Source organism: Sarcophilus harrisii, chromosome 1, assembly GCF_902635505.1.
Source record: "Sarcophilus harrisii chromosome 1, mSarHar1.11, whole genome shotgun sequence".
NCBI lineage: Eukaryota > Metazoa > Chordata > Mammalia > Dasyuromorphia > Dasyuridae > Sarcophilus > Sarcophilus harrisii.
In genome coordinates this window covers 641,801,688-641,815,824 of record NC_045426.1, presented here as the reverse complement: position 1 = coordinate 641,815,824, position 14,137 = coordinate 641,801,688, and the positions used below count along the sequence as shown (strand labels likewise).

General features: G+C 38.9%; 1 protein-coding gene across 4 annotated transcripts in view; it reads right to left on the bottom strand.

The window, feature by feature from the left end:
- Positions 1 to 14,137, bottom strand: part of ARHGAP39 (Rho GTPase activating protein 39) — a 327,894-nt gene that overhangs the window by 24,529 nt on the left and 289,228 nt on the right. For 3 of the 4 annotated variants that reach the window (XM_031947348.1, XM_031947350.1, XM_031947346.1), the window contains one exon: positions 282 to 374. The exons of the other annotated variant lie outside the window; for it this stretch is intronic. In XM_031947348.1, the coding sequence (XP_031803208.1) occupies positions 282 to 374 (93 nt within the window). The remainder of the gene's footprint in view (positions 1 to 281; positions 375 to 14,137) is intronic. 4 annotated transcript variants of the gene reach the window in all.

Below are 14,137 nucleotides of genomic sequence, written 5' to 3'. Positions count from 1 at the left end.
AAAAAAAAAAGGGATAAGTGAGAGGCATAAACTCCTTTAGGCTATCCCCTAGAGTACTTTAGCTAAATAGGAATACTGTGACCTCTCCCAGTAAGTTAGGGTCTTGGGACCCCTTCCCCCTATTACTTTTCTCTAGCCCACTGTGCAAGGAGAGGCTAGTTCCCAAGCCCAGGAATATTAAAAGAAGAGGAGGTCAAAACAGAGACTGGAGAAAAGCAGGTTTGCTTTTTGGAGATCTAGAGAGGAAGCTGCTAAGAGAAGAGGTGGTGGATGGACCCTACCATCATGCTCTTCAAAATAGGGCTTGGGTTTCTTTCTCAATTTGGATTTCTTCTTAGTGTTCCTTTCCAGCAGCTCTTTTATGTGCTGAGTCACTGGGGAGCAAACAAAACGATGAGGACAACAAAAACATGTACATGTGTACACACTCACTCACACTCTCTCTCTCTCTTTCTCTCTCTCTCTCAACAGCCATGACAAAAAAGATACCTTGTTTTCAGAGCTAGTGAATCAGTGGCCACATTATAGACACCTGTTATTCCATCTTTCAAAAACAACAGCAACAACAACAACAAAAAAACAAAATAAAAAGCTTTCAAAAACAACAACAACAAAAAAACAAAATAACACCCCTCCTCCCCCAAAGCAATTGGAAGAAGCTGTCTGAGTCATGGAAGCCAATGTTCTGAGTGGCATCAATTGCCAAAGAAGAAATCACTGCTTTGGCCATCTCATCTTATCAATAGCCTATAATATAACATAACTATAAGAAGCAATTAGCTATTTGTATAATAAAATTGTGGTCATACTGGGTAATTGGTAACCTTAGCGGCTACCTAGGGAAAGAAGTCTTTCATTTTCTTCCAAAGGGGTCTTTTGAATCCATTATAAAAGGCTCCTGGTTTAGCGCTATCTAAAAGGTGAAGAGATATGAATGTGGTTCACTTCAAGGGGAATCTGGTAGAAATAGATTTAAACCCTAGTCTCAGGAGAGAAGGACCAGGCAGATACTGTGAGGAAAGCGTATAGAGGGCTGAATCTCACAGTGATAACACAGAGAGGAATGCATTGTGGGTAGGGACCTGTGTGTGTGTGTACACATGCATGTGATCTATCATACTGGGCAGATATGCAATGTTGAAATAGGGGAAAACAAAAAAGAAAGGCCATTATAGAATTTTCTCTTTGTTGAATCTCCATGATGATTCTGGATATTTTTTTCAGGGGGATGAAGGAATGACCTGTTAATGCTCTCTCTTAAACAACATTTTGACATTTCAAAATTTTCCTGAGTTTTTATTATATACAGAGCTCTATGTATGTAGAATTATGTTAGTAATATAAACTTAAAAAATGGCAAATCCCTATCTCAAGACACTAACAATCCACATGTGTGGCCCTTGCCTGTGCACTTACTTTATTTTGCATCTTAGTTCCATGTAATGCTTCTATAGTTAGATACTGAAGGCTAGACTTAGCTTTTAGTGGTTCCTTTTATTGCCAATACACGTAATAGATGCTTGGCAAATGCTTGCTGAATTGATCCCAATTGTGTGGGAGGAATTAGGCAGCAAGAGTTCAGTTGAAGGTGAAGGAACTGAACACTTTTCTTTCTCCAACTTCTTTCCTGGATTCATCCCCCATCCTCCAAATGCCTTTACTAAAGGGTAATAGGAGACAGGGGACATATCACTTTAGCCTAGTCCATTCTAGATACAAAATAAAGTGAATTAAATTTGGTCTGGACTCTAGGCCTTCCATATTCTTTCAGGCCAGAATGAGGGAGACCGTGTAGTCCCAAGATGTCCAATAGCTCAGTTTGGTCCAGACCTGATCACAGGGTCTGAAAACAAGGTTTCTGCAAACAGAAAATGACACTAGGAAAAAAATAAGCTATGGAATAAAAGAAATCAGTAAACGAGGGCAAGTATAAAATCAGCTTTGAGTGTTGGTTGGCTTCCAAAGACAAAGAAGACTAAAGGATGAAACACTGGCTTTTCATTGCTGGGCAACCTAGGGTGGCAGCCTTCTTAAGGGACACAGGGGACATGGCCTCTTGTGCAAAGACCAGAGAAGCATTTCATATGGTTAAAGATCACTTACCTTTCAGTTCCATTTCCACTCTAATTTTAGGCAAAACTAATTAATAATAATGTTAACAACAACGTACACTGACTTCTGCAGCTACATATACCTAAAAGTGGTTCAAAGTATAAAGCATGGCCTTGGAGTCAGGATATGAGGATGGGGGGAGGTGCCTGACACTTATGAGTTGAGGGGACTTTCAGGCAGCCATTTTCTTTTCTCTGAACTTCAATCATATCAACTATAAAATAGGATAATGGCATACTACCTGGCTTTTTTTCTTTTTTAAGGGTAGTGATAAAGAAAGTACTTTGTAAACTTTGAAGCATTATGGAAATTAATATTCTAGTTTAGGTTATTATTGTTACCTAATTTGTTTGGAAAGGTGAAGTCGCTTGCTCAAGGTCATGTGAAGTCAGAGGTCTCATAAGTTCAAGTCTAGGGCTTTTTCCATTACACTATATAACCATAAACAATGCGTCAGTACTGAATGGTCTTCGTAATTCACTTAAGATTCCCACTCTTCAATTTGTACCATAAGCCCATAATTAATAAGTTCCCCAAGCTTCAAAGTCTACCTCCTCTTGAAAAGAAGAATAAGGCTGCTTATTGCTGAATCACCTGGGTTGTCTTCCTCTTAACTCTTTAGGCAGCAGGAAGCAAGGAAGTACCTGGTAATAGAGCCATGGGGTTTAGATGTTTTCTCCCCATTCCCTGGATATCATTTATACTCAGTCCCAATGCCATTTTGTAGAATAAACATTCAAAGGCTTCTAGGATTTTATAGTTATAAGGGAGTTGAAGATCATTTAGTTCAACTCCATCATTTTAAAACTGAGTCCCAGAGAAATGAAATAACTTGCCAAGATTATAAAAGTAATAAGTAGCTGAGCTAGGATGTGAACTGGGGCCTCTGATTCCAAATCTACCACTGTTTTCACTACCCCAAACTGACCTTCGTTCAGTAGTATTACCTGCTCAGTCTCTTCTTGCTATATGACTCCTGCTTAAAGACCAGTCTTGCCTCATCTTTTGCCCTATTTTCTGATTGCAGCTTCTAATTAAAATCTAAGTTATTTACTGTCATTTTCTCCTTTCACAAGGTTCTTTTGGAGTCATTCTTAGGCCCCAATGGTATTCAGACCTGTGAAACTATCATTAGATATCATTTGCAGTTATTCTTCTAGAAACTAGCCAAGAACCAAGGAGGACTCAAGGTCAGACTCACTAAAGGGAAATCTCTATTTAACTTCCAATGTTCCAGTAATTTCATGTCTTGTCACAATCCTTTCATTAGTCACACTTCTCAAGGTATGTTCCTGAGTTCAGGTGTATATATATAATGTCTCCATCTGTTTGTTCCAACCACACACTGATTGCTACAAAGTGAGGCTTCTTGAGATTGTAAGTACTTTCACAAAGTAGGTACTTAATAACCATTTATTGAAGAATGACCATTAACACTGATACTGAGAATAAAGTGGGTAGTCAAGTTTGGATAAAGAACATATCAAGCTAGATGTTCCACCAGCTCCTTAAATCCATCTAATGTCTAAATTGAACTATTTTTCTATCCCAAACACAGAATCATACAGAGATGAAAAAGACTTCAGAATTTATTTAGTCTACTATGTACCTGAGCAGAAATCCTCTCAATAACATACTTGACAATATCCAGCCTCTGTCTGATTACTCCTCAGGGGAAATAATTTTCTCCAGATAAAATCCATTCCATTTTTGGTCAGCTGTTGTGGTGGTGTTTTTTTTTTTTTTTTTTTTTTTTTTAAGTTTTAATGATATACTCTGATTTTTTTATACCACAATGATTTCCCAGTATGTTCTTTTCTTGGATGAATTATTTCATATCAAAGAAGCTAAACAAAACTCAACTGACTACATTTAACAGGTATGCAACATTTTGCTGCTGAAGCAGCCTTGTATTTTTACTAAAAGTATGTTTTACCATGTGGATAGGTTTAACTGTTAAAAAGCTTTTATTTACATTCAATTGAAATCTGAAACTAGTATCATCCGGAATTAATTAGAATATTAATAATAAAGTCAGGTTACATGAAAAAGTATAGCATTTTATTCTCAGGTATGTCCTGTAAGGAGAGTGACAAGAGAGAAAGTTAAGAATGAGCTGAGGTCAATGAGGTAAAGACAACAAAAAGAATTTTTTTTGTATTCTATGAGGGAAAAGAGAAGCTCAAAGAAAGTAAGACTACCAATTACTGTGGATGGGTAGGGCAAGGCAAAAGGGCAGGAAAGAGGGAAACTGGAAATGTCTGTGAACAGGTTAAAAATGTGTGATGACCATATGAAACTAGATAAGTTAATTTTTCCACTTTTGGTTAGTTCTCTGTTAGATGGATGCTGGATTTAAGGCATATACACGAGTTTCATAGCTCTTTTGTTGTGTTTTAAATAGTGTGGTTATTAAGAATGATATTACTACAAGGAATTTGTAAAAGGTGAAGCTTTTAAAGAACACACTTCAGCAATTGTTATAGATATTGTAATGGCTACTGTTGTGGGAGAATCAAGCAATTCAAAGTTCATTCAAGCCCCTATGAAATAAGATCAGTAGCATCAAACTACAAAGAAAAATATGGTTGAAAATGAAACACAATGTCAAGACAAAACAGTGTTGTTTTAATTAATTATCAAAAAACAAGCAAAGATATGCAGAAAGGCCCAGCAGATGGAGGAGTTAATTTATCTATAGTTCCACATAGGGTTTCTTGAAGTTGGAAGAACTTCAAGAAGATTGCGTGCACAAATACACACATAGCTAATCATTATTTTGAAGAAAAATACACGTTGTGGACAAAACAGTTCTCCTTAAGGACTAAAAATGAGTATGTGCTAACAGATAGGTTGGGGCTAGATTATGAAGGACTTTAAAAACAAAACAGGAGTTTATTTTTATCCTAGAAAGTTGGAGTGAGGACAAGAGTGACAGACCTTCACTTATGAGAAATTACTTTAGTAGTAATATATAGGTAGTGTAAAAGTTGTAATGTTTGTTGTATTAAGTCAATAAATTATGTTTTATTATTCAAGAAATCTTTTACTTCTCTCAATTTGAATATAAGTGCAGCTAGTAAGAGAGTATCTACTTGCCTTTGATAGATTCAAACACAGAATAAATAAAACATAAGGTAATGAAAGAACAAGTAGTTATGATTGTTGAACTAGTATCAATTATCTGTGAAAGATTGTAATGAATAGAAAAAGTGTTATAGGATTGGCAAAGATCCCAATATTTTAAAATTGGAAGAGATTAGAGTTTGCAAACTTAATTCAAGCTTAGTTTTGATTCTTATCAAAATTCTCAAATATATTATCAAAGGTGAAGCTAGTAAACATCTAGCAATAGAAGCTGTTATTACAAAGAGAAAGACTAGCTTAATCAAGATCAAATTAAGCATAACTAATCTCATTTCTTTTTTGGAAAAAGGGTTAATTGATTGGTATATCTGAGAATGTTGCAGAGCTAATTTGCTAATAGATTTGACATGTTATCCTTGTGGACAAGATGATGAGAAGCGGGGTAGAAAATAGCATAATTAAGGTGCATTTTGAACTTGGTTGAATGATGTGATCCAAATAACAGTCATTAATGATTCTACATCAATTTATAAGTACTTCGGGGATCAGTGTTTGGCTTTGTGCAGTTTTAACAATTTTCACCATTGTCTCATATTTATGTCAAATTTGTGAAGGACATAAAGCTAAGAGGGATAAGCCAGGTTATTGTCTGACAGATTCAGGATGCAAAAAGACCTTGACAAGTTGGACTATTTGAGCTGGGAACTGGGGATTTTATCAAGGGAATCCTACAAATTCAGAAAATGGTAAGATGAGTGAACTATATCATGATATAGCCTTTTTAAAACTTCCTAAAATGCAGTACCCAGATCTAAATACAGAATTCTAAATATTGTTCAACCACTGCACAGGACAGTATGATGACACTAAACTTTCCTAGTCTTATACCCTAAATTATCCTAGATTAAGATCACATGACCATATTTAGCTGTTGACTCATAATGAATTTGTAGTCCATTAAAACTTCCACCATCTATTTTGAATATACTGCTACACTATGAGGTTGATTTTTTTTTTTTTTTAAACCCAAGCTACGGTTTTACATTTACTCACATCAAATTTCATTTTACTCAATCCAGCCCAATATTCTGAAGGCAACATGGCATACTGAAAAGCATATTGGATTTGGGATTAGAAGAACTGGGTTTGAATCTCAACTCTGTTACTTATAATTTGGGTGATCTTGGGCAAATTATTTAACCTCTTTGGGACTCAACTCCTCATCTGTAAAATGAGAGTCTTTAAATTCTTAAATACTATCTGATTTTTAAGCTGTGGTCCTATGAACTAGGAACAATGTGTGGAAGTTGTAGATATGCAGATTTTCACACACATGTAAGAGAAAACTTCCAAATATTCTTAGATACTACCTTAAAAAATGGAATGGGCTGCTTCAAGGGATCATAAGAGGTTTTTGAATGACCACTTGACAAACATGTGATTGAGAGAAGTCCTGTTTAGGTAAAGGTTGGTTTAGATGGCAAATAAATTTTATTCCAACTAAGATTCTATGATTATAGTACTTTTTATCCACCACAGCCTTTCAAATCCTTAAAAAAAGTAATCATGCCTCTTCTCATTAACCTCCCTTCTCTCTCCCCAATTTTTTATTTTCTGTTACCTTTGGTTCTTAGACAGTATGATCTATCATAGTGGTGTCACAAACATAAATGGATAACTTGTGCATACTTAGAAAACTCCAAATTAGCATTACCTATATTGTATTGTATTTTAAATTATTTTGTTAAACAGTTTCCAATTATATTTTAACCTGGTTCTGGCTGTACTGATCTGTAGTCTTTCCACCATTCTGGCTGCTCTCTCCTGAACATGCTTGTCCACATCATTCCTAAAATGCCATGCTCCAAATGAAAAACAGTACTGCAGTTTTAGTCTGAATACAGGAGAGAATATCTCCGTCATCAACAATGAACTTATCCTATACTTAGTAATTATGTTATTTTTTTTTTCTGGTCTGTTTGCGGATATAGGAATTTTTGGTGAGGAAATATCCTCTACTCAGGTGGACTGGAAACTGTTTTGCAACTTACTGTCTGAGAAAATTGCTCAGGACTATGAGAAGTTAAGTGACTTACCAAGGGTCACAACAGTCATGAGTACCAAGTAGGACGTGAACCACATTATGACTACACTGATATGGCTATATGTTAATACAGCCTAAAATGTGGTTCTCCTAATGACAGTGCTAACTCTTAATGGCTCCATTGTTCTCCCAATCATCAAAGCTTTCAACTTTGGATACCTCCCTTTCACTGGATCCCTATATCCAATCAGTCACATTTTCCATTATATTGTTTCTGAGATTCTTTGCCTCCTTTCATTTTCCATGGAAAGATGCTACCTGAGTTCAAGCTTTAATTACCTTTTACCAAACTATTACATACTAGTTTCTTAATTAGTCTTTCAGAATAGTTTCTTCCTCCACTAATTTAATCTACAGAGGCTGTTGAATTTGTTAACCTAATGAAGACCGAAGGCCTCAAACTCTTCCTCCACTTAGGCTTTCTTTTCCCCTTGTCTTCTACTTCATGCTCCAAAAAAATAAAGTAGTCTCCCCTCTTTGAAGTGTCAGCTTCTAGGCTATGTTCTTAATAAAATCTTTCCCAACTATCCAGCCATAAGTTTTCGCAGATTCACACACAGCCTCCAAATGAAACCCACAGTGAGTCTTCTGCTGAGAAAAAGAACCAAGAAAAATAGGTGAAAATTGCAAAGAGACAAATTTGATTCTGATATAAGGAAAAACTTCCTAACAATCAGGTGTCCCTGAGTAGAACAGATTGCCCTAAGAAGTGTTTGGTTTTCCCTCCTTGGCAGCCTTTAAACAGAAGTTGGATGACTCCTTGTAAGGGGATGTTACAGTGAAGATTCCTTCTGGGTATACACTGGAGTAGATGACCACTCTATGAATACAGAATACATAGGACCACAGAATTTAGAAGTGATCTCATCTTGCCCCTTCATTTAACAGACAGGAAATGAAGGCCCAGAGAAGGTATGACTCAAAGCTGTAACATTAGTAAGAAGTAAACCTGGGATTCAAACTCTGATCTTCTTTAGTTGCTCTTTCTGTGAGCAACTTGTGTTCTTTACCCTGGGGGATTCACCATGAAGATGAGGACAGAAGATGATCTGTCTCTTCTCACCAAGCTTTCTTTCAACATTCTTTTTAGGAGTGGCTGGTGGTCTGGAGAGCCCCAGGCACACTTGCACTGCTGCCAGGCTGCTCAGATCTCAGTCATCAAAGATGGGCCAGGACTGGGTTTCCCTAGAATGGCTGGCAAAGAGAAGCCCAAGGGATGAGTTTGGCTCCATGTAAGCCTGGTCTGTTACACTGGTGACCTTTCAATCCCAACAACCAGCTAAAGTGGTGCCGGGGTGAAATACTGGTTTCCTTCTGGGAAACATATGGGTGGCACAGTTTGGCACCTTCTCTCTGAAAGGAGATGAACTCATTACTTTGTGGGGAAGACAGACCCCTGACAGAAAGCCAGACATTTCTTGGCAGGATGAGTTAATCCACAGAGCACTTATGAAAAAAATAAAAAAATGAGCCTTTACTTTTGTGAGGCTGACACTGTGACCATCTTTTCTCATGGAGGCTGCAGGAGTGGATGGAGTAAAGGGCACAGGCTTGTTGGGGAGTGGCTGCCACAGCTGCAGCCCTTCTGCTCCTTCTGCGGCCTGTACAAGGGGACTGATAAAAAGGAACACAGGCATTCTCTTACAGACCCACATCCCTGGGAAGAACTGGCCCAGCAGGGAGAGCAGCCACAAGAACAGAGAGGGTGCTAAGAAGAACATGACGTCAAACTTGGAGGGAGTGGAAAGCAGTTGAACTCTCTGGCCTCTGACCCTAGGGGAGAACAGACCTTGCTCTGTGTTGCCTCCTCACACATGAACTCCAGGAGGCCGCACTGAGGCTGAGAGCTGGGCATGAGAACAAAAGGAGAGCTTTGTCTTCCCAGAAAGGAAGTTTTACCCCCATCGGGCAAATACCCCAAACGAGATGCTTCCCCAAACTGCCTGTCACACAGAATGGTGCTCTGTGGACTTGGGCCACATCTTTTCCTTAAAAGGCTGGGAGATAGCATATAAAAACATCTCCTAGGCGTTACAGGAGGTGCTAATGCTACCAAGAAGCTATGACTTCGGCCTAACTCTCCCTCGATGCAGAGTGGAGCACGGAAGCTGTTCTGATCCACAGCCAGGTTGTCAGGATGTTTCTGTGTTGTAGATTACTGATCTTAGTAGTAGGGACAAAATGGCTCTCTACCTGGATCTACTCTAGTCCTCTACGGGAGGTATGCCTCTACCGGCACACCACCCCTTCTCTTCCTCCTTGCTCTCAGCATCTCAGAATGGGCGGCAAACTCTAGTGTCAGGTTGCAGAAGATACATCAAGACTCCAGTGTGAATCCTGTCGGACACGAGCTATGGGCCACTTGACCTTTCTTAGTCTGTTTCCTCAAATGAGGATAAAATAGCACCAGCTTATAACAGAGCTGCTGTCAGGATCAAATAAAATAACATATGTAGAGCCCTTTGCAAATCATTAAGTGTGATATAAATTTGAGTGATGATGATGATGATGTTATTATCTAGTCCAATACCTACTAGAAATCTCTTCTATAACATCCCAGACAAGTGATCACCCAATTTCCACTTGAAGACTTCTGGTGATGAGGAACCCACTGTTTCTAGATGTAATGCACTTCATTTCTAAGCAACTCTAACTGATATGCAAAATTTCCATTATAGTGAACAGAAAAATGCATCCACTTCCCTTAATTTTATCCAACTTTGGGGGCTAAAATACCTCTAATCTCTTTTCTTCAAATACCTGAAAACAGTTACCACATCTCCCCAGAGACTTCAAAACTCCAGACCTAATATCCATTATTCCCTCAGCAAATTTCCAAATGGACTCCTGTTCCCTCACTAAATCTAACTGGCCAAACTCCTGTTTGTTTAAAATGTAAAATATAGCACCCAGATAATTTCTGACAAGTTGTCATCCACTCTGTTCCATGAGAGGCAGAATTTAATTACTTTTTGGGGCAGCCATATAGTACTGTGAAATAGCTCCAGAAGTCAAAGAACCTGGGTTCAAATTCTACTTCTTTTTTGTACTACTCTTTTGACCTTGGGTAAAATGAAGGGACTGGAAGATATGGCTTAAGTGGTACCTTCTAGTTCTAAAACTATGATCTAAGGATGCTTTTTGGACAATCTGAAAGTTTTTCCTACATGATGATGAAATCCTGATTCCTGGCATGAAATTGCCATTGCCCACTGCTTTTAATTCTGCTCCAAGGACAAGTAGAGCAAATATACAAAATTAAAATCTAACAGCTCTACCTGGATAAATTCCATTGACTAACTCTGGAATGACCTATGGCTGTAGTGTTCATAATGGTTCATGTTTGAAATGGGCACAGAGAATTTCATATTGAAGGATCCTTCTGAAGGGTGTTCTACTGAAGATTGAATAAGCAATTCAAGATATTATGGGTAATTCTTAGGTCTTTTAAAAGACATTTTAAGCTTCATAATATTAAAGATATGGTTAACACTTTCTAAATCATTCTGCAAAAAAGACATAGGAAGGATGATCTTCAGCTTCAAAAGAAATAATTGTATTAAGGCCCATAAAGCAAAAACAGAATAAGAGAAATTATCTAGAAAAATCTTAAATTGTGCTTTAGCCCACATAAAAAAAAAATCAACCCATCTTTACATAAACTGGCCCATGCACAAATTGGCAGACAGGAACTTCACAAACACAGAAAACATCTGTTTCCTGGCTCATGAAAATTGAAACATCTGTGTCTGAAGATGGTTAACAAGTCTCATAGCTTTTAGTAGGAAAGTGAGTTTAAAAACAATAATTCCACTGCTTTCTCACCTCCAATTTACTCAGTAAATGTTATAACTTTATGCTTTTATGTTATGTGTGTGTGTATATATAAATATATCTATATCTATATATCTATATCTATATCTATATATATAATTATCTCCACTGTTAAAATCCTGAATCAAAGTTTTTTCCCTGAATTCCCTCTTCTATAAATTTGCAAATGGCAATTCCTGTAGATGTACTGCAATGTAGTCATTTAATACTCATTGAAATAATTTAAAATCCTTTTCCAGGATATAGATTCTGGGCAAGGGTTCATACTATGATAATTACTGATGTTTCTTATACCTCTTGGCCCTAGTGTGATTAAGTAAAAGGAAATGGTCTGGTATAGGATCTCAGTCACTAGAGCAATGGTTTCAAGTCAGATCTTCTGATGTTATAAAATTCTTTTCTAGGTGCATCATGATTTCACATTTTAGGTCACCAAAAGGAGATTCTATAAGGCTGGGCAGTGACAGAACCACAGGATTTCAGAGTTGAATGTCCTGTAGCTGTTTGGTCCAACCTACACTCAAAATGTTATCTCTACTATAGAAACAAGAAGTCATCTAACCTCTTCTTGAAGAAAAACCATGTATCCCATTCTACCTTTTTCCCTCTGTCTAATTATTAGGAAGCTTATCTTAATATCACATCTACATTTTACTAACTTCCTCCCAATATGAATGATCTTCCTTTCTCAAGATCAAATAGAATAAATCCAATTCCTATTCCATGAGAGTTCTTCAAATAACTGAAGAGTTATCATGTCTTCCTTAGGTCTTTTTTAAGCCAAACATACCCAGAGAGATGTAACAAAGATGAACTAGGATGTGACTAGCTTCAGGGCACAGAGGAAGTGATTAAGGTCTCCTGGACTTATGTGGCTGGGTACATCAGTATCCTGAAACATCTGTCGAGTCTACTGTCCATTGGAAGACAGACCATTCTTCCTGTTTTACCTTTTAACTTCCTTTCATCCTGCTCTCCACCTGTCTGTTAATCATACCTCTTATCTTTGACTCAGTTTGCTAGTCTCAAATCTCTGTGCACTCTAATCCACTCTCCATTCAGCCACTAAAGTTAACTTCCTCAAGCAAAGCTTGAACCATTCACTGTTACCATCCTAATTAAATAAACTGTAGGAGCCTCATTGTTGCCTCCAGAATCAAATTTTAAAAGTTCCAAAAAGTTTTGGCATTTAAAACTCTTCAAAATCATGTCTCCTCCTACCTTTCCAATCTTCTTATACTGTACTCATTGACATGTTACTTTTCAATTTACGGCTGCCAATAGTCTCCTAGCTGTTCCAACCTTAATTCTTAATTCTGGTGCCTTCACTTTGTTAATAACTTTTTATTTATCCTACACAGCTTGCTCTACATATATTTTTGTTTGCATATTGTCTTCAGATTGTGAGGCATAGAGTGTGGGCAGGGAAGACTAGTCCCTCTGGGGCAAAGACTGCCGATCCCCTTACAGGGCTGCTTTCCCCCTTGGAGTCCACCTGATCGACTAACTCTGGGACTCCAAGAAGCTGCAGCACACACAGCGGCCACACTCTGGTAAATTGTTCGGCAGACAGGCTACATCAGGGGAGGGTAACCAAGGGATCTCAAACCCTGTGGTGGGTGAGGGGGTAACTTCTCCTGGTAGAACTTGAGGGTATGAACAGTTTGTTCCAATGGCCTTCAAGGCCAATGAAGCTGGTGCTGTGGGCACTAGGAGTTTGGTGGGATGTCCGAGACCCCAAGGTCATCCTCTCCAGCCGTCCTGACTCTGTCCTGCCACCAGCAGTGGCAGCTCTGGAAGAGCAAGGCTGACACTGAGCACCTCGGCCTCACTCAGATCCAACGTACGCAGAAAAGGCGACCCCATGCCATTTTGCCATTTATGCCCAGGCCATAGGGCCGCCTTCTCCCTGGAAGCAGCCTGGGATTCAGCAGCCCCAGGTGTCTGAGCAGCCTTTAAGGACTCCCTGCTATGAGGAAGGGGCTAGAAAAGTGTCCTAAAAACCGTGTCCTTCCCCAAGCCTGGCCTGACTACCTTGGCCAGTGGGGATCCCGCACTACAAAATGAACACAAACTCCTCAACAGCTGATTGCTCTCACCAGTGGAACACAGAAAGCGCGCACTCTTACAGACAGCACAAAATCCATCCACCTGAAAGAAGAACAGCTCTTGTTGGGAGAGAATACAGGGTTACAGCATCCAAACAGTGGCCCTGGGGGAACAAGGCTGGCAAGAAAGGCCTCCTTATTGAAGTAGTGGCTGCAGTGAAAGGGAGCCCAATTAAAACTAATCCAGTAAACAAGCTCACACCTTCCCAAAGGAGCAATTGCCCCTTCCAAGACAACCCACATCACCATCATCAATGCCCACGCTCCCACCAAGACTAAACCTGATGAGGTCAGAGAAAAATCTTAATGAGACCCGGAGATCCTTATCATCAGTGCGCCAAAGGGGGACAAGCTCCTATTCTGGGCGACTTTAATGTTAGAGTGGTCTCAGACTAGCAGACATGGCAGGGGTCCTTGGGAGGAATGGAGTTAGAAACAGCAACAGCAATGGTCACTTACTGCTGAATTTGTGCATCTCATGACCTCCTCATCAACAACACAAATGCAATAAAACCTTATGGATGCACCCTCACAGCAGTCAATGGCATTTAATAGACTATGTGATTGGAAGGAAAAAAGGATGTGAGAGTGACCAAAGCAATGTGGAGTGCAGAGTGCTGGATTAATCACAGACTTATCCTCTCCAAGCTGAATATTCACATTCAGCCAAAGAGGCGGCCCCAAGGCAAAAGACTACTAGAAGAATTCATGTCAACAGATTAGAGTGCTTCTCTGAGAGGGAGCAATTTGTAACCAATTTGGAGAGTAAGCTGAACCCACACCTAGTTGGCAACAATCAAGCAGTAAAGGAATGGGCAGTTTTCAGACTTTTGGTGTACAAGATCACATGAGCTCATCTGGGTCAGAACACTCTCAAACATCAAGACTGGTC